Source organism: Pelodiscus sinensis, chromosome 19 (genome assembly GCF_052426305.1).
Source record: "Pelodiscus sinensis isolate ZL-2025 chromosome 19, ASM5242630v1, whole genome shotgun sequence".
NCBI classification, from domain to species: Eukaryota; Metazoa; Chordata; order Testudines; family Trionychidae; genus Pelodiscus; species Pelodiscus sinensis.
In genome coordinates, this window is record NC_143070.1 from 65,697 (window position 1) to 87,226 (window position 21,530).

Genomic DNA, 21,530 nt, shown 5'->3' on the forward strand with positions numbered 1-21,530 from the left:
CCCCCGTGACCCCCCCCCCGAGCTGCCCCTCCCATTTCGCTTTCTGCCCGGGAAGAAGGGGCAAGTGTGGGGGGGGTCACGTGACCAACTCGGCCAGAGCCGGCGAGTTAGGGGGCGGAAGGAAGCGGCCCCGCCCCCTTTCCCGTCACGAGACCTCGCTGCGCTCACCTTTCCCGGCCAATGGGAAGCCGCGCGTTTGAGCGAACTGCTCCTCCCGGCAGATCACTTCCGCCTCTCGTCGTATGGAAACGCCCAACAGGAAACGTCACTTCCGCCCTTCCTGAACTACAGCTCTCCGCCTGACCCTGGGCGAGTGGTGAAGTTGATCCCCCGCCCGCGGGCAGGGCAGGGCAGGGCAGAGGGGGCGGAGTCTGGGCAGGGGGCGGAACCTTGCCGCTGGCCCCTCCCGCCTGTGGCTCCGACTAGCCTGTGCAGTTGGGGGGCTGCCCTGCACCTGCTCGCCTCCCCCACTCCCCTGGCTGGCTCCGCCCGCCTCCCCCATCCTTCTGCCAGACCACATCCCCAGTCTCCCTGCTCCCCCCCCCCCACACTGCTCTGCCCAGCCTGGCCCACCTCCTAGTCCCACTGGCCCAGGCCCAGGCTGGAGGCAGGGACCCCCTAGCTTGTGGCAGTGAGCAGGCAGACCCGTGCCTGGGACAGGGATCTGCTAGCTCAGGCAGCTGGGAGCATTCCAACGCCTCTGCCCCCCCTACTCCTAAACCGTGCTAGTAACCAAAGGCTCCTTTGTCCCTCTGCTTCAGGAAGTATCCCTCTCCCTCACCTTTCCCGGGACATTGCCACCCGCTCAGCAGCACAGGAGGCAGAGGCAGTGGCCAGTGAAAGTCGTATTTATTGCTCTGGATTGCACTCCGTGAACCCCCCACCTCTCAGCTGGGCAGCGCATGGTTGTTAGCATAGTCTTGATTCTCAAACGTGGCTGCATATCGGTCTGCGTGGACAGACGCATAAAGCTCAGACTGGGGCCGAGGAGCCTCTCTGCCTATCAGGGATGCCCCGTCCCAAATCTCTGGTTCTGAGCGCCTGGGCCCTATCACCATCACATCTGTGTACTGGATCTCAGCACCCCCCGCTGATGGTTCTGGCAGCTGCCGGCCTTGGGGGTTTAGAGTCTTGAGGTTGGCATAGCATGTCGGCTTCTGGGGACAAAGCAGAGGTGTCACCAGGAGGGTGGCATGTGTGTTTGCTGGAGGCTCAGCCCTAATCTCCCCCTTTCTTGTAACCAACAAGTTTCCCATGGGATGGGTTTTGCTCCTACTGTGAAATTGTGCTGACTGCTCCCTGCATCAGCACAGTGATTCTGGCTGGTCCAGGAGACTGAGGGTGCCTGGGATGGATGGGAGCAGAGAGAAACAAGAGCTGGAAGGCACTAGGACTGAGCAGTCTTTTGGGGGAGAGCAGGGTGTGTGGGGAAGGGGACTTGAGGGGCAGGTTAACCATTGCAGCATCTGGCAATAGGTTTCAGGGAAAGCAGAAGGCAGACAACCACTACAACATGCTAGAGAGTTGTGTGGCTTTGCCCTGCTAGTAAGGTCCTTTGCTCCCTCTTGAAAAGGCTGCAGGGAACAAACAGCCCCAGGACACTCAAGGACCAGGTTGGCTCCAAAGTGGGAAACACCCAGAGCCTCCTCCACCATCTGTATCTGGGGAATTGTGCCCCTGTTCCCTGGGGCTTTCACCTTCCCCAGAGCTGCCACTCATCCCTCCCCTTGCAGAGGATGCCTCAGCCCCCTCATCACAAAGCCTGCACTACTGAGACACAAACATAGTTAGAACTGCTGCTCAATTCACTAGAACCTGCTCCCATCAGCCCCCAAGTGTGTGACGGAGTTCTGAGGCAGCCTCACTCATGCACCCCCTTTCCCCTATTCAGTGAGATAGTGTGCAACTGAATAGTCAAGTAACTGCATAAAATGTTAGTGGTCACATGACTATTTGATAGTCCTTAGGGGCAGGGCCAGCAGCCAGTGCGCTCCTGGACTCACTCCCAGAGAACCCCCTACCACCTCGCACTGCTGCCTTTTGGGGGGGAGGGGCAGGTGGCTTCACGGAGCTGGAGTGAGCCAGCTTTTAAGCCCCACCCCCAGCAGTTCTCCTGCCCCTCTGCCTGGCCAGGCCTACCACCAGTCCCAATGCCCCCTCCAGGCCTCGTGCCTGCTGCTTGCTCTGCCCACCACAGCTAACCCCCTGCCCCACCCCCTGGCTGCAGACCACGTTCCCATTCCAGGCCTGGCATTCCTGCTGCTTGCTGAAGGCAAACACAGCAGTGGGGCACAGAGCAGTCAGAAAGGAGGTGGAGGAGAGGAAATAGGCTGAGCACAGAGATGCTCAGGGCTGATAACTCACCGCTTCCTGCGGCTCTGCACACAGATAGACTCTGCACACAGCCCCTGAACACATTAATATAACACTTGCAATTCTCTTGCCCCAAGAGCTCCAGCTTACTCAACTCACAGTTCTGCTTGTGGCCTTCAGCCTGGACCTGCTATTCCAACCCTGGCTGTCCCCCATGTCCAGCTATTTTTCTGGTGCCCTCAGTCACAACTACCAGCCCCCTCATATCCCAGCCCTATTTTCCCCACACTGCTCTGCTTGTGCCCCTTAGCCCCACCCACTATCTCATGCTACAGGTCAGCCAGCCAGTGGGGACAGCCCCTGCACTGTGGGCTGCGGGTTCTGTGGCTACAGATGTTGTTGGCCACAGCTGTACCAAGACCTTGGCTCACCTTGGGGCTGGATTCCTGTTGCTCTTGGGGCTCTGGCACCATGGAGTTTTCAGATCCAGCATTGTACCCTAAGGGCAGAGGGAGAGGGAAGGTGACTGCTGGTACAGCTAGTCCAGAACCAGAACAGAGACATGAGCTGGCTCCAGTGTGAAGAGGTACTGAGCAGCCAGAGTCCCCATTCACATGCAACACTGATGGACCAAGCCGCTTCAAACACCTCCCTACAACACCCACCTGAAACAAGCCCATGAGTGGCCCGTCTGAGACAGAGCCTGCGGCTGTAGCCAAAGGGCCGGGGTCCCAACAGGTGCACACCAGCCCTGATGATGCTGAGATGCTTTCCACAAACTGGGGACCCAACTAGTGTGTCACAGAACAGGTGACAGGATTATTTCCCCTCCATGAGGTGTGTGAGTACTTGCTGGTGCAGGCACATGTGTGTGCATGCACGTAGGAGCAAGTGCACGCCTGTGTGCTCTTTTACACAGGATAGAGCCTGGGCAGCCTCAGCCAAAAGGGGCTTGATCCTGGGAGGGACCCTGGTGCCACTCACCTGTCTGCAAGTAACTGATGTTGCCATACAGGGGGCTCTCCTCAGGCGCATGCTTCACACTGGGATGGAAACCAAAATGCCAGTAAATGAATCGGTGCCGGGGCAGAGGTGGACACACTGGGGTCAGGCTGAGGAGCACGGGGATATGTGGCAGTGGTGGTGGTACACATCCAAAGGGAAGAAATGCATGTGTGGGCTCAATCCATAACAGGCCCCTGAAGTCAGACCAGAGGCCCGTCCAGCCAGAGTTGAGCTGAACTGGTGGTAACGGGCAGGATGGGGAAACAAATACCCCTGATTTGTGCCAGCTCTGGCAGGGGAGTGGCACCAAGGGGCCGAGAGCAAGAGGGGAGAGCTGCCCCCTTCCCTGCCCCTCCCAACATGGAGGGAACCGCAGTGGGGACAGCCAGGGACTCAGACAATGCAGTGATGTGTTGCCCCTGCTGTTTCTGCCTCTGGACTCACCTTCTCCTGAGCCTTCTGGACACATCTATGTAGGCAGGGCAGGAGAGAGAGAAAGAGAGAGATCAGCTCCACAGCCAGGTCTTGGGGACGATGGTGCCGCCACTGGGGTGTGGCAGGCAGCCGTGTAGGAGGAGAGGGACTCAGTGAGGGACTTACCTCTTTGTGGTGTGCGCCTCACACAGCAGAGAATGTTCCACAACAAGGACACCAGGTGCGACAGGGCCAGCGCCCCAACAAGCCCCCACATGGCACCAGTGCCTTGCACTGCTCCATGGCCTGCAAAACAGAGGGGCTGCTGGAAGCACGGGGCCCACTGTCTGCAGAGAGCCCTGACCTGGCTGGGGCCTGCCCCACTGGCACTGTCCTCCAGCCCCAGCAGGTTAAAGCTTGGCTCCCAGACAGTTCGTTGCAGAGTCTTGACTGAGCTGTCAGGGTGCCTGGAGACCCTGGCCTCCTGGCACCAGTTTGCTGGTGCTACATTGACTCTCCTGGATCATGACCTCATGCTGCAAATAGCGAAGGCTCCAGCAACCATCAGATCCAGTGCGGGGATGTTCCCTCCATGCTCCCGGAGGCCATATGTTGCTCTGAGGCACAGGGATGGCCTCATTTCCCTTTACAGCCACCAGCCTGGTGGAGGTGTTTGATCCTCTCCACTCAGTCCAGCAACCCTGGACTTACCTGAAATCTCACTGCAGTTGCAGACGGAGGAGCCCATAGGGAGACACGATTTTCTCTTATGGCAAAAGAGCCCTGATCCCAGGTGGAGTCACTCCGGATTGAGGGCAGACGCCCACGCTGGCTGCAGCTGCTCCAGATTGGATCCAGGCAACGTCTCCTGCCACGATCCTGATGGCACCAGTCTTACTGCTTCATTTCCCCAGGCCTAGCAGAGACCCTCCCTCTCTCATCTTGCTGAGAAAGCAGCTCTGGCTGTGCCCAGGGGTTAGCATCGCTATAGCTGTAAGCCACGGGGATTTCCGGTGCCAGAGCCCGCAGGTTTCTCTCCCTCTGTTCACAGCACCGCAGCTGCAGCGCACAGCTCCTGCCTTTCTTGGCAGGTTGCAGTAGGGGGGGTCAGGGGCCAGAGCTCCTCCCCTATGCCTATTCCTTATTGGGTGCTCCAGGGGGTCGTCATACTCTCTCCTAATCCTTCCTCTCTTCTCTCCCTTTCCAGATCCAGGGAGGGGGCAGCTCTTTTTATTCCTTCCCCTCCTGCCAGGATGGGGTTGGCTCCTCCCTCTCCACCTACAGAGCTTTGGGCTCTGAAGAGGGAGGAAAGAGCTTCAGCTGCTTCTGCAACAGCCCTGATTGGCTGTCTTTCAACCTCCTGGGAAGAGCAGCCAATCAGAAGGGTTATCCCAAAGGCCAGGCTGAATTTCCCAGGAATGCTGGAGAGTTTCTTGCATCATCTGGAAACTGGCTGTAACAGAGGCCAAAAGGCACGACCCCAGTGAGGGGAGGCAATGGGGAGCCAGCAGCACTGAGAGTGTCTCATGCCTGCGTTCCTGCTCCCTCCCCACTCCCTTGTGCACGAGGGATCAGGGCCCTCACGGTCTTCTGACCACCAGACTCCTTCCAGGGGATTCCCCCAAGTCCTGCAGGGCATCACAGGCTGCTCCTTTCGGCTGCTATGGCCCAGGTGCTCCCTTCTGCCCAGAAGAGATGGTCCCCCTCCAGCAAGGGGGCAGGGAGGTAGGGCAGAAGCTGTCTGGTCCGAGGACACACTGCAGCTGACAGCGAGCTAAACCAGCTGTATGGATGCTAGCTGTCTAGCAGGAGCCTCTGTCAATGCCCCCACAGCTCGCATTAGCACCTATCATAAGCCTACCTGGGCTGGGAAGGCTGTTCCCACTGAGTTTCCAGAAGCCACTGCTTGGGACACAGGCTGGCTGGACCCAGATCTGGGGGTGACCCCATTGAACTGGGGGAAACATAGCACTGGACTCCCACCACCCTGCACAAAGCTGTGGCAGGAAGTGGGTTACAGCCACCAGGGATCCCAGTGAGTCCCAGAGCACTGGCCTCTCCTCCCTCCACACAGTCCCTCCCAGAGCCAGGCCTCCGCATTCACAGACCCCAGGAGCCTCCTCCAAGGGTGCAGGCAGTTTATTAGATTCCAGCAGGTGCTCAGGGGTGGGGCGGCTCCTGGTCTCAGAGAAGGGTGCAGGAGAGATGAAGAGGGGGGCCTGCGTTCCCTGACACTGCAGAGACTGTAGTCCTGGAGCAATGGGATGGGAGGGCCATAGATCAGAGGACCGATAGATGGAAGGTAGGGAGGGGGCTGTGGCTCCCAGGTTGGCACCTCTCTCACCCCCTCGCTCGCTGCTGGGGCTCAGTGCAGGTCCGCAATGTGGAGATTCCCTCCCACGCCAGCCACAGCCACTACCCGCCCACCAGACGCTACTGCCACAGCCTGCACTGGTTTGTTGGGCAGCGGGATCTCGCCGAGCACCTGGGGATAAAGAGCACGAGGTGCATCTACTGCCCTGGCTCATGCCATCCAATCCCTGGCCTCCCCAAGCCCCGCCCCTCCATCCTTGGCTCATGCCACCGCATCCCTCCACCCCGCTCCCCTGGCTCATACTGGCTAAGACCCCCAAACATCCCCCCATTCTGTTCCTTGTCTCACATTGACTCCCAGTCCCCAAGAGGTAACCCTGCTCCCCTGGCTCTCACTGGTTTCCCCACAAGTGAGGAATATCTTTCCTCCCAAGCAGAGAAGTATCTGCCCCCAGCTCACCTGGTTAGTGCCAGCATGGATGGCACTGGCTCCACTGGTGCCGCTGCCCCCAGCCACCACCACGTCCTGGTCACAGAAGCGGGCTGCATAGAGGAACTGGCCCTGCATGGGGCCCCCAGGAAAGGGGAGGTTCTTTTGCAGCTGAGAGGTCCGCAGATCCCAGAGCTGAAGCGCATTGTGGGCCACCCAGGAGGCAGTAAGCACGTGGTTCCCCTGGAGGGTGGGGGGGGAAGGAGCCAGTTTTAGACGGGGGAAGTTACCTCTACTCTGGGGTATGCAGGAGCTGCAAAGATGAGGGAAAGGGCAGATGGGGTATTGGGGACAGGTGACTGGCCCCAGAGCTATTGGTTCAGGGTCAGTGCAGAAGCTCCAAGAAAAGGCAGCCCAGACCAGCCCTGTCCAGGATTCTGCATCCCTGTCCTACCGCCACCTTCCATATCTCACCCGGATGTCGAGGCCTGGGCCACAGATATGAGGCCCATTAATCACCCTCTGGGCCTCCTTAGTCATCCGCTTGTCCCAGATCTAGGCACAGATAAGATAAAGTTAACACTGGCCATATCCAGAACCCCTCCCCATTCACCAGAGGGAGGAGATGCTGCCCTCTCCCTTCCTCCTGCTACAATGCAGGGCCTCACCTTCACACAGTCATCCCAGCCACCTGTCAGGAACACATGGCGCTCCCCAGGGTGGAAGCGGAGGGCAAAGATTCGGCGAGAATGGCCACTGATTGGTGTCACGTCCCCAGTCATGAAGTCAGGAGCCTGCAGAATGTGGGACAGCTGTAGCGAGGGAAGCATACTCTGAATTAGGGCGTGAACAGAACCCATCTCTTAGAGTTGGGGTTCACATCCCCAACCCCAGGCATGGCTCTTCCCCAAGACAGCACACCCAATCCTTGCTGCCCACCCCTCCACACCATTCTCTGCCCCTCCCCCTGCCAAGCTGCCTGCCAGACCCGCCCCACTCGCCTGGTTGGTGTGGCTGTCATAGAGCCGAATGTGCCGGTCTTTGCCAGCTGTGGCATAGGTGCTGCCATCCATGCAGAAATCCATGGCATTGATCTCATTCTCCTTCTCTGGAGTGGGACAGACACAAGAGAGCCATGAGCAAGGCTTTTATCCCAGACACAAGGTCACCTGTGAGGATGGGATTCCCCCTGCACCACAGTGCCAGGGCTCCTGGGAGAAGAGACCCCTCGCAGCCTTCCCATAGGAAGAGACGGGAACGGCCATTAGCGGTGGGTATAATAAGCTAGGGAAGGCACTGCTGGACAATGGACCATGCTGCCCCCTTCCCTGAGAACTCTACCACCTCCTCCACTTCTCCCCCGCCCCTCACCAGGTCCCTCCTCTTGGAGACAGGGGAGTGAGGAGTGATGTGAAAAGCCCGAGGACTGCGGAGGGTTCACTGGGAGAAGACTGCTGGGGCCAGGGACTCAGCGAGGAGGCGAGACCTTCAAGGCGGAAGGAGCTGGGGCTTAGAGAGGATGCCAGCTGGACCCAGCCAAACTGTGGTGGCACTGGGTTTGGCATAGTGCTCGGGGGCCAGGGAACTGGAGGCTTGGTGGTGCTAGAGGGGGGTGTCTCCAGTCCAAGAGACCCCTCAGGGACTTTTTATGGGGGCACAGTGGCTTCAGAGCTCCGGTTTGTGGGGCTGGGACCTTGAGTAGAAGGGATGGAGCTGGCAGGCTTGCCTCCCCAAACCATGAATTCACTTCTGCCCATGGGAAAGGCCCAAACCTGGGGCACATGGTGAGCAAGGGGGGTAGTCTGAAGAAGTTGGCTGTGCCCACGAAAGCTCACAATACCATCTACATGTTTTGTCAGTCTTTAAAGTGCTACCAGACTATTTGGGGGTTTTTAAGTTTATCCTCTATAAACTAACTCGGCTACCCTCTGAACCTTCAGACACCTGTCACCGTCGTCAGCAGCTTCCCGGAATCCACACTATAGAGAGAGATGATGCCATCTGCCCCCACAGCCAGGAGCAGATTGGATCTCCCTGGGTGGTAGGCCAAGGCAGTGATCGCATGGCGCGAACGGTGTCCTGGGAAGAGAGACGAGGCCAGGGAACCTGTGGCCACATTCACAATCTGTGACCCAAGGGGAAATGGAAAATGGGATGGGTGATTCAATAGGAATGTTAGTGTGACCCTGTCCTGTTACCCTGAGTACCCCCATGGACCGCCCTGTTACTCTCCCCTCCCCTCATTAGCCATACCACCCTCCTTCCCCTCTCCCCTAACCCCTCAGGCTGCAGCTGCCCCCTCACTGCCCTGTTACCTTTCTTACCTTCCCTGTCCCTGTAAAGCCCCCTCATCCTCCTTCCTCAGCGACCCCCCTTCTCCAGACAACCCCCCAGTGACACCACCGGCCTGATACACCCCCCCGTCCTGTGCAGCCCTCTTATCCTCCTTCCACAGCGACACCCCTTCTCCACACAGCCCCCGGTGACACCGCCAGCTTGATAGACCCCCCCGCCCCGTGCAGCCCCGTCGTCCTGCTTCCACAGCGACCCCCTCCGCCCCGCGCAGCCCCCTCGTCCTCCTTCCACAGCGACCCCCCCCGCCGCCCCGCGCAGCCCCCTCGTCCTCCTTCCACAGCGACCCCCCCCGCCCCGCGCAGCCCCCTCGTCCTCCTTCGACAGCGACCCCCCCCGCCCCGCGCAGCCCCCTCGTCCTCCTTCCACAGCGACCCCCCCCCGCCCCGCGCAGCCCCCTCGTCCTCCTTCCACAGCGACCCCCCCGCCGCCCCGCGCAGCCCCCTCGTCCTCCTTCCACAGCGACCCCCCGCCGCCCCGCGCAGCCCCCTCGTCCTCCTTCCACAGCGACCCCCCCCGCCCCGCGCAGCCCCCTCGTCCTCCTTCCTCAGCGACCCCCCGCCCCGCGCAGCCCCCTCGTCCTCCTTCCACAGCGACCCCCCGCCCCGCGCAGCCCCCTCGTCCTCCTTCCACAGCGACCCCCCCGCCGCCCCGCGCAGCCCCCTCGTCCTCCTTCCACAGCGACCCCCCCGCCGCCCCGCGCAGCCCCCTCGTCCTCCTTCCACAGCGACCCCCCCGCCGCCCCGCGCAGCCCCCTCGTCCTCCTTCCACAGCGACCCCCCCCGCCGCCCCGCGCAGCCCCCTCGTCCTCCTTCCACAGCGACCCCCCCCGCCGCCCCGCGCAGCCCCCTCGTCCTCCTTCCACAGCGACCCCCCCGCCTCCTTCCTCAGCGCCCCCCCGCCCCGCGCAGCCCCCTCGTCCTCCTTCCACAGCGACCCCCCCGCCTCCTTCCTCAGCGCCCCCCCGCCCCGCGCAGCCCCCTCGTCCTCCTTCCACAGCGACCCCCCCCGCCGCCCCGCGCAGCCCCCTCGTCCTCCTTCCACAGCGACCCCCCCGCCGCCCCGCGCAGCCCCCTCGTCCTCCTTCCACAGCGACCCCCCCCGCCGCCCCGCGCAGCCCCCTCGTCCTCCTTCCACAGCGACCCCCCCCGCCGCCCCGCGCAGCCCCCTCGTCCTCCTTCCACAGCGACCCCCCCGCCGCCCCGCGCAGCCCCCTCGTCCTCCTTCCACAGCGACCCCCCCGCCGCCCCGCGCAGCCCCCTCGTCCTCCTTCCACAGCGACCCCCCCCCCCCGCCTCCTTCCTCAGCGCCCCCCCGCCCCGCGCAGCCCCCTCGTCCTCCTTCCACAGCGACCCCCCCCGCCGCCCCGCGCAGCCCCCTCGTCCTCCTTCCACAGCGACCCCCCCGCCGCCCCGCGCAGCCCCCTCGTCCTCCTTCCACAGCGACCCCCCCCGCCGCCCCGCGCAGCCCCCTCGTCCTCCTTCCACAGCGACCCCCCGCCGCCCCGCGCAGCCCCCTCGTCCTCCTTCCACAGCGACCCCCCCGCCGCCCCGCGCAGCCCCCTCGTCCTCCTTCCACAGCGACCCCCCCGCCGCCCCGCGCAGCCCCCTCGTCCTCCTTCCACAGCGACCCCCCCGCCGCCCCGCGCAGCCCCCTCGTCCTCCTTCCACAGCGACCCCCCCCCGCCCCGCGCAGCCCCCTCGTCCTCCTTCCACAGCGACTCCCCCGCCGCCCCGCGCAGCCCCCTCGTCCTCCTTCCACAGCGACCCCCCCCCGCCGCCCCGCGCAGCCCCCTCGTCCTCCTTCCACAGCGACCCCCCCGCCCCCCGCGCAGCCCCCTCGTCCTCCTTCCTCAGCGACCCGCCCCGCCCCGCGCAGCCCCCTCGTCCTCCTTCCACAGCGACCCCCCCGCCGCCCCGCGCAGCCCCCTCGTCCTCCTTCCACAGCGACCCCCCCCGCCGCCCCGCGCAGCCCCCTCGTCCTCTTCCACAGCGACCCCCCGCCCCGCGCAGCCCCCTCGTCCTCCTTCCACAGCGACCCCCCCGCCCCGCGCAGCCCCCTCGTCCTCCTTCCACAGCGACCCCCGCCACCCCGCGCAGCCCCCTCGTCCTCCTTCCACAGCGACCCCCCTGCCCCGCGCAGCCCCCTCGTCCTCCTTCCACAGCGACCCCCCTGCCCCGCGCAGCCCCCTCGTCCTCCTTCCACAGCGACCCCCCCCGCCACCCCGCGCAGCCCCCTCGTCCTCCTTCCACAGCGACCCCCCTGCCCCGCGCAGCCCCCTCGTCCTCCTTCCACAGCGACCCCCCTGCCCCGCGCAGCCCCCTCGTCCTCCTTCCACAGCGACCCCCCAGCCGCCCCGCGCAGCCCCCTCGTCCTCTTTCCACAGCGACCCCCCCGCCCCGCGCAGCCCCCTCGTCCTCCTTCCACAGCGACCCCCCCGCCCCGCGCAGCCCCCTCGTCCTCCTTCCACAGCGACCCCCGCCACCCCGCGCAGCCCCCTCGTCCTCCTTCCACAGCGACCCCCCGCCACCCCGCGCAGCCCCCTCGTCCTCCTTCCACAGCGACCCCCCCCCGCCACCCCCCGCGCAGCCCCCTCGTCCTCCTTCCACAGCGACCCCCCCCCTGCCCCGCGCAGCCCCCTCGTCCTCCTTCCACAGCGACCCCCCCGCCGCCCCGCGCAGCCCCCTCGTCCTCCTTCCACAGCGACCCCCCCGCCGCCCCGCGCAGCCCCCTCGTCCTCCTTCCACAGCGACCCCCCGCCTCCTTCCTCAGCGCCCCCCCGCCCCGCGCAGCCCCCTCGTCCTCCTTCCACAGCGACCCCCCCGCCTCCTTCCTCAGCGCCCCCCCGCCCCGCGCAGCCCCCTCGTCCTCCTTCCACAGCGACCCCCCCCACCGCCCCGCGCAGCCCCCTCGTCCTCCTTCCACAGCGACCCCCCCGCCGCCCCGCGCAGCCCCCTCGTCCTCCTTCCACAGCGACCCCCCCCGCCGCCCCGCGCAGCCCCCTCGTCCTCCTTCCACAGCGACCCCCCCGCCGCCCCGCGCAGCCCCCTCGTCCTCCTTCCACAGCGACCCCCCCCCGCCGCCCCGCGCAGCCCCCTCGTCCTCCTTCCACAGCGACCCCCCCCGCCGCCCCGCGCAGCCCCCTCGTCCTCCTTCCACAGCGACCCCCCCGCCTCCTTCCTCAGCGACCCCCCGCCCCGCGCAGCCCCCTCGTCCTCCTTCCACAGCGACCCCCCCCCGCCGCCCCGCGCAGCCCCCTCGTCCTCCTTCCACAGCGACCCCCCCGCCGCCCCGCGCAGCCCCCTCGTCCTCCTTCCACAGCGACCCCCCCCGCCGCCCCGCGCAGCCCCCTCGTCCTCCTTCCACAGCGACCCCCCCGCCGCCCCGCGCAGCCCCCTCGTCCTCCTTCCACAGCGACCCCCCCGCCCCCCCCGCCCCGCGCAGCCCCCTCGTCCTCCTTCCACAGCGACCCCCCCGCCGCCCCGCGCAGCCCCCTCGTCCTCCTTCCACAGCGACCCCCCCGCCGCCCCGCGCAGCCCCCTCGTCCTCCTTCCACAGCGACCCCCCGCCGCCCCGCGCAGCCCCCTCGTCCTCCTTCCACAGCGACCCCCCCGCCGCCCCGCGCAGCCCCCTCGTCCTCCTTCCACAGCGACCCCCCCGCCCCCCGCGCAGCCCCCTCGTCCTCCTTCCACAGCGACCCCCCCGCCGCCCCGCGCAGCCCCCTCGTCCTCCTTCCACAGCGACCCCCCCCGCCGCCCCGCGCAGCCCCCTCGTCCTCTTTCCACAGCGACCCCCCCGCCCCGCGCAGCCCCCTCGTCCTCCTTCCACAGCGACCCCCCCCGCCCCGCGCAGCCCCCTCGTCCTCCTTCCACAGCGACCCCCCCGCCCCGCGCAGCCCCCTCGTCCTCCTTCCACAGCGACCCCCCCGCCACCCCGCGCAGCCCCCTCGTCCTCCTTCCACAGCGACCCCCCCCGCCCCGCGCAGCCCCCTCTCCTCCTTCCACAGCGACCCCCCCCCGCCCCGCGCAGCCCCCTCGTCCTCCTTCCTCAGCGACCCCCCGCCCCGCGCAGCCCCCTCGTCCTCCTTCCACAGCGACCCCCCCCGCCCCGCGCAGCCCCCTCGTCCTCCTTCCTCAGCGACCCCCCGCCCCGCGCAGCCCCCTCGTCCTCCTTCCTCAGCGACCCCCCGCCCCGCGCAGCCCCCTCGTCCTCCTTCCACAGCGACCCCCCCGCCGCCCCGCGCAGCCCCCTCGTCCTCCTTCCACAGCGACCCCCCCGCCGCCCCGCGCAGCCCCCTCGTCCTCCTTCCACAGCGACCCCCCCCGCCCCGCGCAGCCCCCTCGTCCTCCTTCCGGCGACCCCCCCCGCCGCCCCGCGCAGCCCCCTCGTCCTCCTTCCTCGGCGACCCCCCCGCCGCCCCGCGCAGCCCCCTCGTCCTCCTTCCTCGGCGACCCCCCCGCCGCCCCGCGCAGCCCCCTCGTCCTCCTTCCTCGGCGACCCCCCCGCCGCCCCGCGCAGCCCCCTCGTCCTCCTTCCACAGCGACCCCCCCGCCGCCCCGCGCAGCCCCCTCGTCCTCCTTCCACAGCGACCCCCCGCCGCCCCGCGCAGCCCCCTCGTCCTCCTTCCACAGCGACCCCCCCGCCGCCCCGCGCAGCCCCCTCGTCCTCCTTCCACGGCGACCCCCCGCCGCCCCGCGCAGCCCCCTCGTCCTCCTTCCACGGCGACCCCCCCGCCGCCCCGCGCAGCCCCCTCGTCCTCCTTCCACGGCGACCCCCCCGCCGCCCCGCGCAGCCCCCTCGTCCTCCTTCCACGGCGACCCCCCCGCCGCCCCGCGCAGCCCCCTCGTCCTCCTTCCACGGCGACCCCCCGCCGCCCCGCGCAGCCCCCTCGTCCTCCTTCCACGGCGACCCCCCCCGCCGCCCCGCGCAGCCCCCTCGTCCTCCTTCCACGGCGACCCCCCCGCCGCCCCGCGCAGCCCCCTCGTCCTCCTTCCACGGCGACCCCCCCCCCGCCCCGCGCAGCCCCCTCGTCCTCCTTCCACGGCGACCCCCCCGCCGCCCCGCGCAGCCCCCTCGTCCTCCTTCCACGGCGACCCCCCCGCCCCCCGCGCAGCCCCCTCGTCCTCCTTCCACGGCGACCCCCCCGCCGCCCCGCGCAGCCCCCTCGTCCTCCTTCCACGGCGACCCCCCCCCCGCCCCGCGCAGCCCCCTCGTCCTCCTTCCACGGCGACCCCCCCCGCCCCGCGCAGCCCCCTCGTCCTCCTTCCACAGCGACCCCCCCCGCCCCGCGCAGCCCCCTCGTCCTCCTTCCACAGCGACCCCCCCCGCCCCGCGCAGCCCCCTCGTCCTCCTTCCACAGCGACCTCTCCGCCCCGCGCAGCCCCCTCGTCCTCCTTCCTCAGCGACCCCCCCCCGCCCCGCGCAGCCCCCTCGTCCTCCTTCCACAGCGACCCCCCCCGCCCCGCGCAGCCCCCTCGTCCTCCTTCCACAGCGACCCCCCGCCGCCCCGCGCAGCCCCCTCGTCCTCCTTCCTCAGCGACCCCCCCGCCCCGCGCAGCCCCCTCGTCCTCCTTCCACAGCGACCCCCCGCCCCGCGCAGCCCCCTCGTCCTCCTTCCACAGCGACCCCCCCCCGCCGCCCCGCGCAGCCCCCTCGTCCTCCTTCCACAGCGACCCCCCCCGCCGCCCCGCGCAGCCCCCTCGTCCTCCTTCCACAGCGACCCCCCCCCCGCCGCCCCGCGCAGCCCCCTCGTCCTCCTTCCACAGCGACCCCCCCCGCCCCCCGCGCAGCCCCCTCGTCCTCCTTCCTCAGCGACCCCCCCGCCCCGCGCAGCCCCCTCGTCCTCCTTCCTCAGCGACCCCCCCCGCCGCCCCGCGCAGCCCCCTCGTCCTCCTTCCACAGCGACCCCCCCGCCGCCCCGCGCAGCCCCCTCGTCCTCCTTCCACAGCGACCCCCCCGCCGCCCCGCGCAGCCCCCTCGTCCTCCTTCCACAGCGACCCCCCCGCCGCCCCGCGCAGCCCCCTCGTCCTCCTTCCACAGCGACCCCCCCCGCCCCGCGCAGCCCCCTCGTCCTCCTTCCTCAGCGACCCCCCCGCCCCGCGCAGCCCCCTCGTCCTCCTTCCACAGCAACCCCCCCCCCCCGCCCCGCGCAGCCCCCTCGTCCTCCTTCCACAGCGACCCCCCCGCCGCCCCGCGCAGCCCCCTCGTCCTCCTTCCACAGCGACCCCCCCCGCCGCCCCGCGCAGCCCCCTCGTCCTCCTTCCACAGCGACCCCCCCCGCCGCCCCGCGCAGCCCCCTCGTCCTCCTTCCACAGCGACCCCCCCCGCCCCGCGCAGCCCCCTCGTCCTCCTTCCACAGCGACCCCCCGCCGCCCCGCGCAGCCCCCTCGTCCTCCTTCCTCAGCGACCCCCCCGCCCCGCGCAGCCCCCTCGTCCTCCTTCCACAGCGACCCCCCCCGCCCCGCGCAGCCCCCTCGTCCTCCTTCCACAGCGACCCCCCCCCGCCCCGCGCAGCCCCCTCGTCCTCCTTCCACAGCGACCCCCCCGCCGCCCCGCGCAGCCCCCTCGTCCTCCTTCCACAGCGACCCCCCCCGCCCCGCGCAGCCCCCTCGTCCTCCTTCCACAGCGACCCCCCCGCCGCCCCGCGCAGCCCCCTCGTCCTCCTTCCACAGCGACCCCCCCCCGCCGCCCCGCGCAGCCCCCTCGTCCTCCTTCCACAGCGACCCCCCCCCGCCGCCCCGCGCAGCCCCCTCGTCCTCCTTCCACAGCGACCCCCCCCCCGCCGCCCCGCGCAGCCCCCTCGTCCTCCTTCCACAGCGACCCCCCCCCCCCGCCCCGCGCAGCCCCCTCGTAGGACACCGCCAGCCTGACACGCCCCTGCCCTGCGGGCAGCCCCGCCCCCGGTACCTGCACGGCCCCGTTGCCGAAGCCGGCGGCCAGGCGCGCCCCGCCCGGCGCGAAGCGGAGGCTGTAGATCCCGTGCGCGTCCCGGCTCAGCGGCACCTGCTGGCGGAGACGGAGCCGCGCGGGGCCCCGGGCCCCCTCCTCGCGCTCCCCGCCGCGCGCCTCCAGCAGCGCCCGCTCCAGCCGCCGCCGCGCCATGGCCGGGCGCCGCCGGGGGGTCCAGGGGGCGGGGGGTTGTTGGGGGCGGTTTCCGGGGGACGGAGCAATGGGGGAGCGGTTGGGGGGGCGGTTACCGGGACCGATGGTTGGGGGCGGTTGGGAGCGGTTTCCGGGGGGACGGAGCGGTTATGGGGGGCGGTTGGGAGCAGTTGGCGGGGGGGGGCGGTTTTTAGGGGGCGGATGGGAGCAGTTGGCGGGGGGGCGGTTACCGGGGGAGACGGTTGGGGGCAGTTTCCGGGGGGGGCGGTTGGGAGCAGTTGGCGGGGGGGGGCGGTTACCGGGGGAGACGGTTGGGGGCAGTTTCCGGGGGGGGCGGTTTTGAGGGGGCGGTTGGGAGCAGTTGGCGGGGAGAGGGGGGGTTACCAGAGAGACAGCCAGGCCCCCCCGGCTTTTTTTTCGCTTCCGCCGGCTCCCGGGCTTGACTCAAACTGTCGCTATGGCAACCCTGGCCGCAACAGCTGCTATTGGTCTAGAACCCCTGCGCCCTTCCCAGTCCCCCCCGTCGTGTGACGACAGAGCGATTGCGGCCCGTGGATTGGCCCATCCCCCACGTATATGGTCCCGCGGCTCCTGATTGGTCGGAAAGCGAAAGCGGCGCGGCCATTGGCTCGATGGAAAAGAGGCCGCAAGTCACTCGGCAACCAGCCCGAGAGCCTGTGTAGGGGGTCAGAGGTCTCAGGGATGCCCGCGGGGACGCGCCCTGCTGGCGGGAGGCGGTGCGGCTGCTGCCCAGAGGCCGCTGTGCTGCCAGGTGCGACCCCCCCCCCCGCACATCCCCCCCCCCAGGCCCCTGCCAGGGCTCCCGCCCGCCCAGCCCCGCTAACGCCGTTACTAGCAGGGCACGGGCCGGGCCGGGCACACCGCACACAACGTCCCTTCTCCCGCCCCGCTCCTCTCCTCTAGCCAGCGCCCAGCCCCGCTAACGCCGTTACTAGCAGGGCACGGGCAGGGCCGGGCACACCGCACACAACGTCCCTTCTCCCGCCCCGCTCCTCTCCTCTAGCCGGCGCCCAGCCCCGCTAACGCCGTTACTAGCAGGGCACGGGAAGGGCCGGGCACACCGCACACAACGTCCCTTCTCCCGCCCCGCTCCTCTCCTCTAGCCAGCGCCCAGCCCCGCTAACGCCGTTACTAGCGGGGCACGGGCAGGGCCGGGCACACCGCACACAACGTCCCTTCTCCCGCCCCGCTCCTCTCCTCTAGCCAGCGCCCAGCCCCGCTAACGCCGTTACTAGCAGGGCACGGGTAGGGCCGGGCACACCCCACACAACGTCCCTTCCCCCGCCCCGCTCCTCTCCTCTAGCCAGCGCCCAGCCCCGCTAACGCCGTTACTAGCAGGGCACGGGCAGGGCCGGGCTCACCGCACACAACGTCCCTTCTCCCGCCCCGCTCCTCTCCTCTAGCCAGCGCCCAGCCCCGCTAACGCCGTTACTAGCAGGGCACGGGCAGGGCCGGGCACACCGCACACAACGTCCCTTCTCCCGCCCCGCTCCTCTCCTCTAGCCAGCGCCCAGCCCCGCTAACGCCGTTACTAGCAGGGCACGGGCAGGGCCGGGCACACCGCACACAACGTCCCTTCTCCCGCCCCGCTCCTCTCCTCTAGCCAGCGCCCAGCCCCGCTAACGCCGTTACTAGCAGGGCACGGGCAGGGCCGGGCACACCGCACACAACGTCCCTTCTCCCGCCCCGCTCCTCTCCTCTAGCCGGCGCCCAGCCCCGCTAACGCCGTTACTAGCAGGGCACGGGCAGGGCCGGGCACACCGCACACAACGTCCCTTCTCCCGCCCCGCTCCTCTCCTCTAGCCAGCGCCCAGCCCCGCTAACGCCGTTACTAGCGGGGCACGGGCAGGGCCGGGCACACCGCACACAACGTCCCTTCTCCCGCCCCGCTCCTCTCCTCTAGCCAGCGCCCAGCCCCGCTAACGCCGTTACTAGCGGGGCACGGGCAGGGCCGGGCACACCGCACACAACGTCCCTTCTCCCGCCCCGCTCCTCTCCTCTAGCCAGCGCCCAGCCCCGCTAACGCCGTTACTAGCGGGGCACGGGCAGGGCCGGGCACACCGCACACAACGTCCCTTCCCCCGCCCCGCTCCTCTCCTCTAGCCAGCGCCCAGCCCCGCTAACGCCGTTACTAGCAGGGCACGGGCAGGGCCGGGCACACCGCACACAACGTCCCTTCCCCCGCCCCGCTCCTCTCCTCTAGCCAGCGCCCAGCCCCGCTAACGCCGTTACTAGCAGGGCAGGGCCGGGCCGGGCACACCGCACACAACATCCCTTCCCCCGCCCCGCTCCTCTCCTCTAGCCAGCGCCCAGCCCCGCTAACGCCGTTACTAGCAGGGCACGGGCAGGGCCGGGCACACCGCACACAACGTCCCTTCTCCCGCCCCGCTCCTCACCTCTAGCCAGCGCCCAGCCCCGCTAACGCCGTTACTAGCAGGGCACGGGCAGGGAACACCGCACACAACGTCCCTTCCCCCGCCCCGCTCCTCTCCTCTAGCCAGCGCCCAGCCCCGCTAACGCCGTTACTAGCAGGGCACGGGCCGGGCCGGGCACACCGCACACAACATCCCTTCCCCCGCCCCGCTCCTCTCCTCTAGCCAGCGCCCAGCCCCGCTAACGCCGTTACTAGCAGGGCACGGGCAGGGCCGGGCACACCGCACACAACGTCCCTTCTCCCGCCCCGCTCCTCACCTCTAGCCAGCGCCCAGCCCCGCTAACGCCGTTACTAGCAGGGCACGGGCAGGGCCGGGCACACCGCACACAACGTCCCTTCTCCCGCCCCGCTCCTCTCCTCTAGCCAGCGTCCAGCCCCGCTAACGCCGTTACTAGCAGGGCACGGGCAGGGCCGGGCACACCCCACACAACGTCCCTTCTCCCGCCCCGCTCCTCACCTCTAGCCAGCGCCCAGCCCCGGTAACGCCGTTACTAGCAGGGCACGGGCAGGGCCGGGCACACCGCACACAACGTCCCTTCTCCCGCCCCGCTCCTCACCTCTAGCCAGCGCCCAGCCCCGGTAACGCCGTTACTAGCGGGGCACGGGCAGGGCTGGGCACACCGCACACAACGTCCCTTCTCCCGCCCCGCTCCTCTCCTCTAGCCAGCGCCCAGCCCCGCTAACGCCGTTACTAGCAGGGCACGGGCAGGGCCGGGCACACCGCACACAACGTCCCTTCCCCCGCCCCGCTCCTCTCCTCTAGCCAGCGCCCAGCCCCGCTAACGCCGTTACTAGCAGGGCACGGGCAGGGCCGGGCACGCCGCACACAACATCCCTTCTCCCGCCCCGCTCCTCACCTCTAGCCAGCGCCCAGCCCCGCTAACGCCGTTACTAGCAGGGCACGGGCAGGGCCGGGCACGCCGCACACAACGTCCCTTCTCCCGCCCCGCTCCTCTCCTCTAGCCAGCGCCCAGCCCCGCTAACGCCGTTACTAGCAGGGCACGGGCAGGGCCGGGCACACCGCACACAACGTCCCTTCTCCCGCCCCGCTCCTCTCCTCTAGCCAGCGCCCAGCCCCGCTAACGCCGTTACTAGCAGGGCACGGGCAGGGCCGGGCACACCGCACACAACGTCCCTTCCCCCGCCCCGCTCCTCTCCTCTAGCCAGCGCCCAGCCCCGCTAACGCCGTTACTAGCAGGGCACGGGCAGGGCCGGGCACACCGCACACAACGTCCCTTCTCCCGCCCCGCTCCTCTCCTCTAGCCAGCGCCCAGCCCCGCTAACGCCGTTACTAGCGGGGCACGGGCAGAGCCGGGCACACCGCACACAACGTCCCTTCTCCCGCCCCGCTCCTCTCCTCTAGCCAGCGCCCAGCCCCGCTAACGCCGTTACTAGCAGGGCACGGGCAGGGCCGGGCTCACCGCACACAACGTCCCTTCTCCCGCCCCGCTCCTCTCCTCTAGCCAGCGCCCAGCCCCGCTAACGCCGTTACTAGCGGGGCACGGGCAGGGCCGGGCACGCCGCACACAACGTCCCTTCCCCCGCCCCGCTCCTCTCCTCTAGCCAGCGCCCAGCCCCGCTAACGCCGTTACTAGCAGGGCACGGGCAGGGCCGGGCACACCGCACACAACGTCCCTTCTCCCGCCCCGCTCCTCTCCTCTAGCCAGCGCCCAGCCCCGCTAACGCCGTTACTAGCGGGGCACGGGCAGGGCCGGGCACACCGCACACAACGTCCCTTCTCCCGCCCCGCTCCTCACCTCTAGCCAGCGCCCAGCCCCGCTAACGCCGTTACTAGCAGGGCACGGGCAGGGCCGGGCACACCGCACACAACGTCCCTTCTCCCGCCCCGCTCCTCTCCTCTAGCCAGCGCCCAGCCCCGCTAACGCCGTTACTAGCAGGGCACGGGCAGGGCCGGGCACGCCGCACACAACGTCCCTTCCCCCGCCCCGCTCCTCTCCTCTAGCCAGCGCCCAGCCCCGCTAACGCCGTTACTAGCAGGGCACGGGCAGGGCCGGGCACACCGCACACAACGTCCCTTCTCCCGCCCCGCTCCTCTCCTCTAGCCAGCGCCCAGCCCCGCTAACACCCTTACTAGCAGGGCACGGGCAGGGCCGGGCACACCGCACACAACGTCCCTTCCCCCGCCCCGCTCCTCTCCTCTAGCCAGCGCCCAGCCCCGCTAACGCCGTTACTAGCAGGGCACGGGCAGGGCCGGGCACGCCGCACACAACGTCCCTCCTCCTGCCCCGCTCCTCTCCTCTAGCCAGCGCCCAGCCCCGCTAACGCCGTTACTAGCAGGGCACGGGCAGGGCCGGGCACACCGCACACAACGTCCCTTCTCCCGCCCCGCTCCTCTCCTCTAGCCAGCGCCCAGCCCCGCTAACGCCGTTACTAGCAGGGCACGGGCAGGGCCGGGCACACCGCACACAACGTCCCTTCTCCCGCCCCGCTCCTCTCCTCTAGCCAGCGCCAAGCCCCGGTAACGCCATTACTAGCAGGGCACGGGCAGGGCCGGGCTCACCGCACACAACGTCCCTTCTCCCGCCCCGCTCCTCTCCTCTAGCCAGCGCCCAGCCCCGCTAACGCCGTTACTAGCAGGGCACGGGCAGGGCCGGGCACACCCCACACAACGTCCCTTCTCCCGCCCCGCTCCTCTCCTCTAGCCAGCGCCCAGCCCCGCTAACGCCGTTACTAGTAGGGCATGGGCAGGGCCGGGCACACCGCACACAACGTCCCTTCTCCCGCCCCGCTCCTCTCCTCTAGCCAGCGCCCAGCCCCGCTAACGCCGTTACTAGCAGGGCTCGGGCAGGGCCGGGCACACCGCACACAACGTCCCTTCTCCCGCCCCGCTCCTCTCCGCTAGCCAGCGTCCAGCCCCGCTAACGCCGTTACTAGCAGGGCACGGGCAGGGCCGGGCACACCGCACACAACGTCCCTTCCCCCGCCCCGCTCCTCTCCTCTAGCCAGCGCCCAGCCCCGCTAACGCCGTTAGTAGCAGGGCACGGGCAGGGCCGGGCACACCGCACACAACGTCCCTTCTCCCGCCCCGCTCCTCTCCTCTAGCCAGCGCCCAGCCCCGCTAACGCCGTTACTAGCAGGGCACGGGCAGGGCCGGGCACACCGCACACAACGTCCCTTCCCCCGCCC

At 68.9% G+C, this 21,530-nt stretch overlaps 1 protein-coding gene across 3 annotated transcripts; it reads right to left on the reverse strand.

Annotated features, from left to right (window-relative positions):
• Nucleotides 1-832: 832 nt before the first annotated feature.
• Nucleotides 833-16,085, reverse strand: LOC102450510 (THO complex subunit 6 homolog). Of its 3 annotated transcripts, none has more exons than XM_089771531.1 (11): nt 15,734-16,085; nt 8,420-8,600; nt 7,477-7,583; nt 7,144-7,287; nt 6,950-7,030; nt 6,607-6,718; nt 3,919-4,038; nt 3,763-3,787; nt 3,298-3,356; nt 2,745-2,812; nt 833-1,157 (listed from the first exon to the last, which is right to left on the reverse strand). In XM_089771531.1, the coding sequence occupies exons 1-11, from the start codon at nt 15,926-15,928 to the stop codon at nt 888-890; spliced, it is 1,362 nt and encodes a 453-aa protein (XP_089627657.1). In that variant the 5' UTR covers nt 15,929-16,085; the 3' UTR covers nt 833-887. The 3 variants fall into 3 exon arrangements, 2 of the variants coding, with proteins under 2 accessions (XP_089627657.1, XP_075771779.1); XR_016347420.1 differs by lacking the exon at nt 833-1,157 and adding an exon at nt 4,444-4,611 and having other exon boundaries at nt 2,758-2,812; nt 6,506-6,718; nt 15,734-16,084; XM_075915664.2 differs by lacking the exons at nt 833-1,157; nt 2,745-2,812; nt 3,298-3,356; nt 3,763-3,787; nt 3,919-4,038 and adding an exon at nt 4,672-5,983 and having other exon boundaries at nt 6,506-6,718; nt 15,734-16,084.
• Nucleotides 16,086-21,530: the final 5,445 nt, after the last annotated feature.

Coding starts and splice junctions, on each gene's coding strand:
- LOC102450510 (XM_089771531.1), bottom strand. CDS start 15,928: ATGGCGCGGCGGCGGCTGGAGCGGGCGCTGCTGGAGGCGCGCGGCGGG. Junction 3,788..3,918: donor GAGGCGCACACCACAAAGAG/GTAAGTCCCTCA, acceptor CTGCCTACATAG/ATGTGTCCAGAAGGCTCAGG. Junction 1,158..2,744: donor AACAGGAATCCAGCCCCAAG/GTGAGCCAAGGT, acceptor CTTTGTCCCCAG/AAGCCGACATGCTATGCCAA.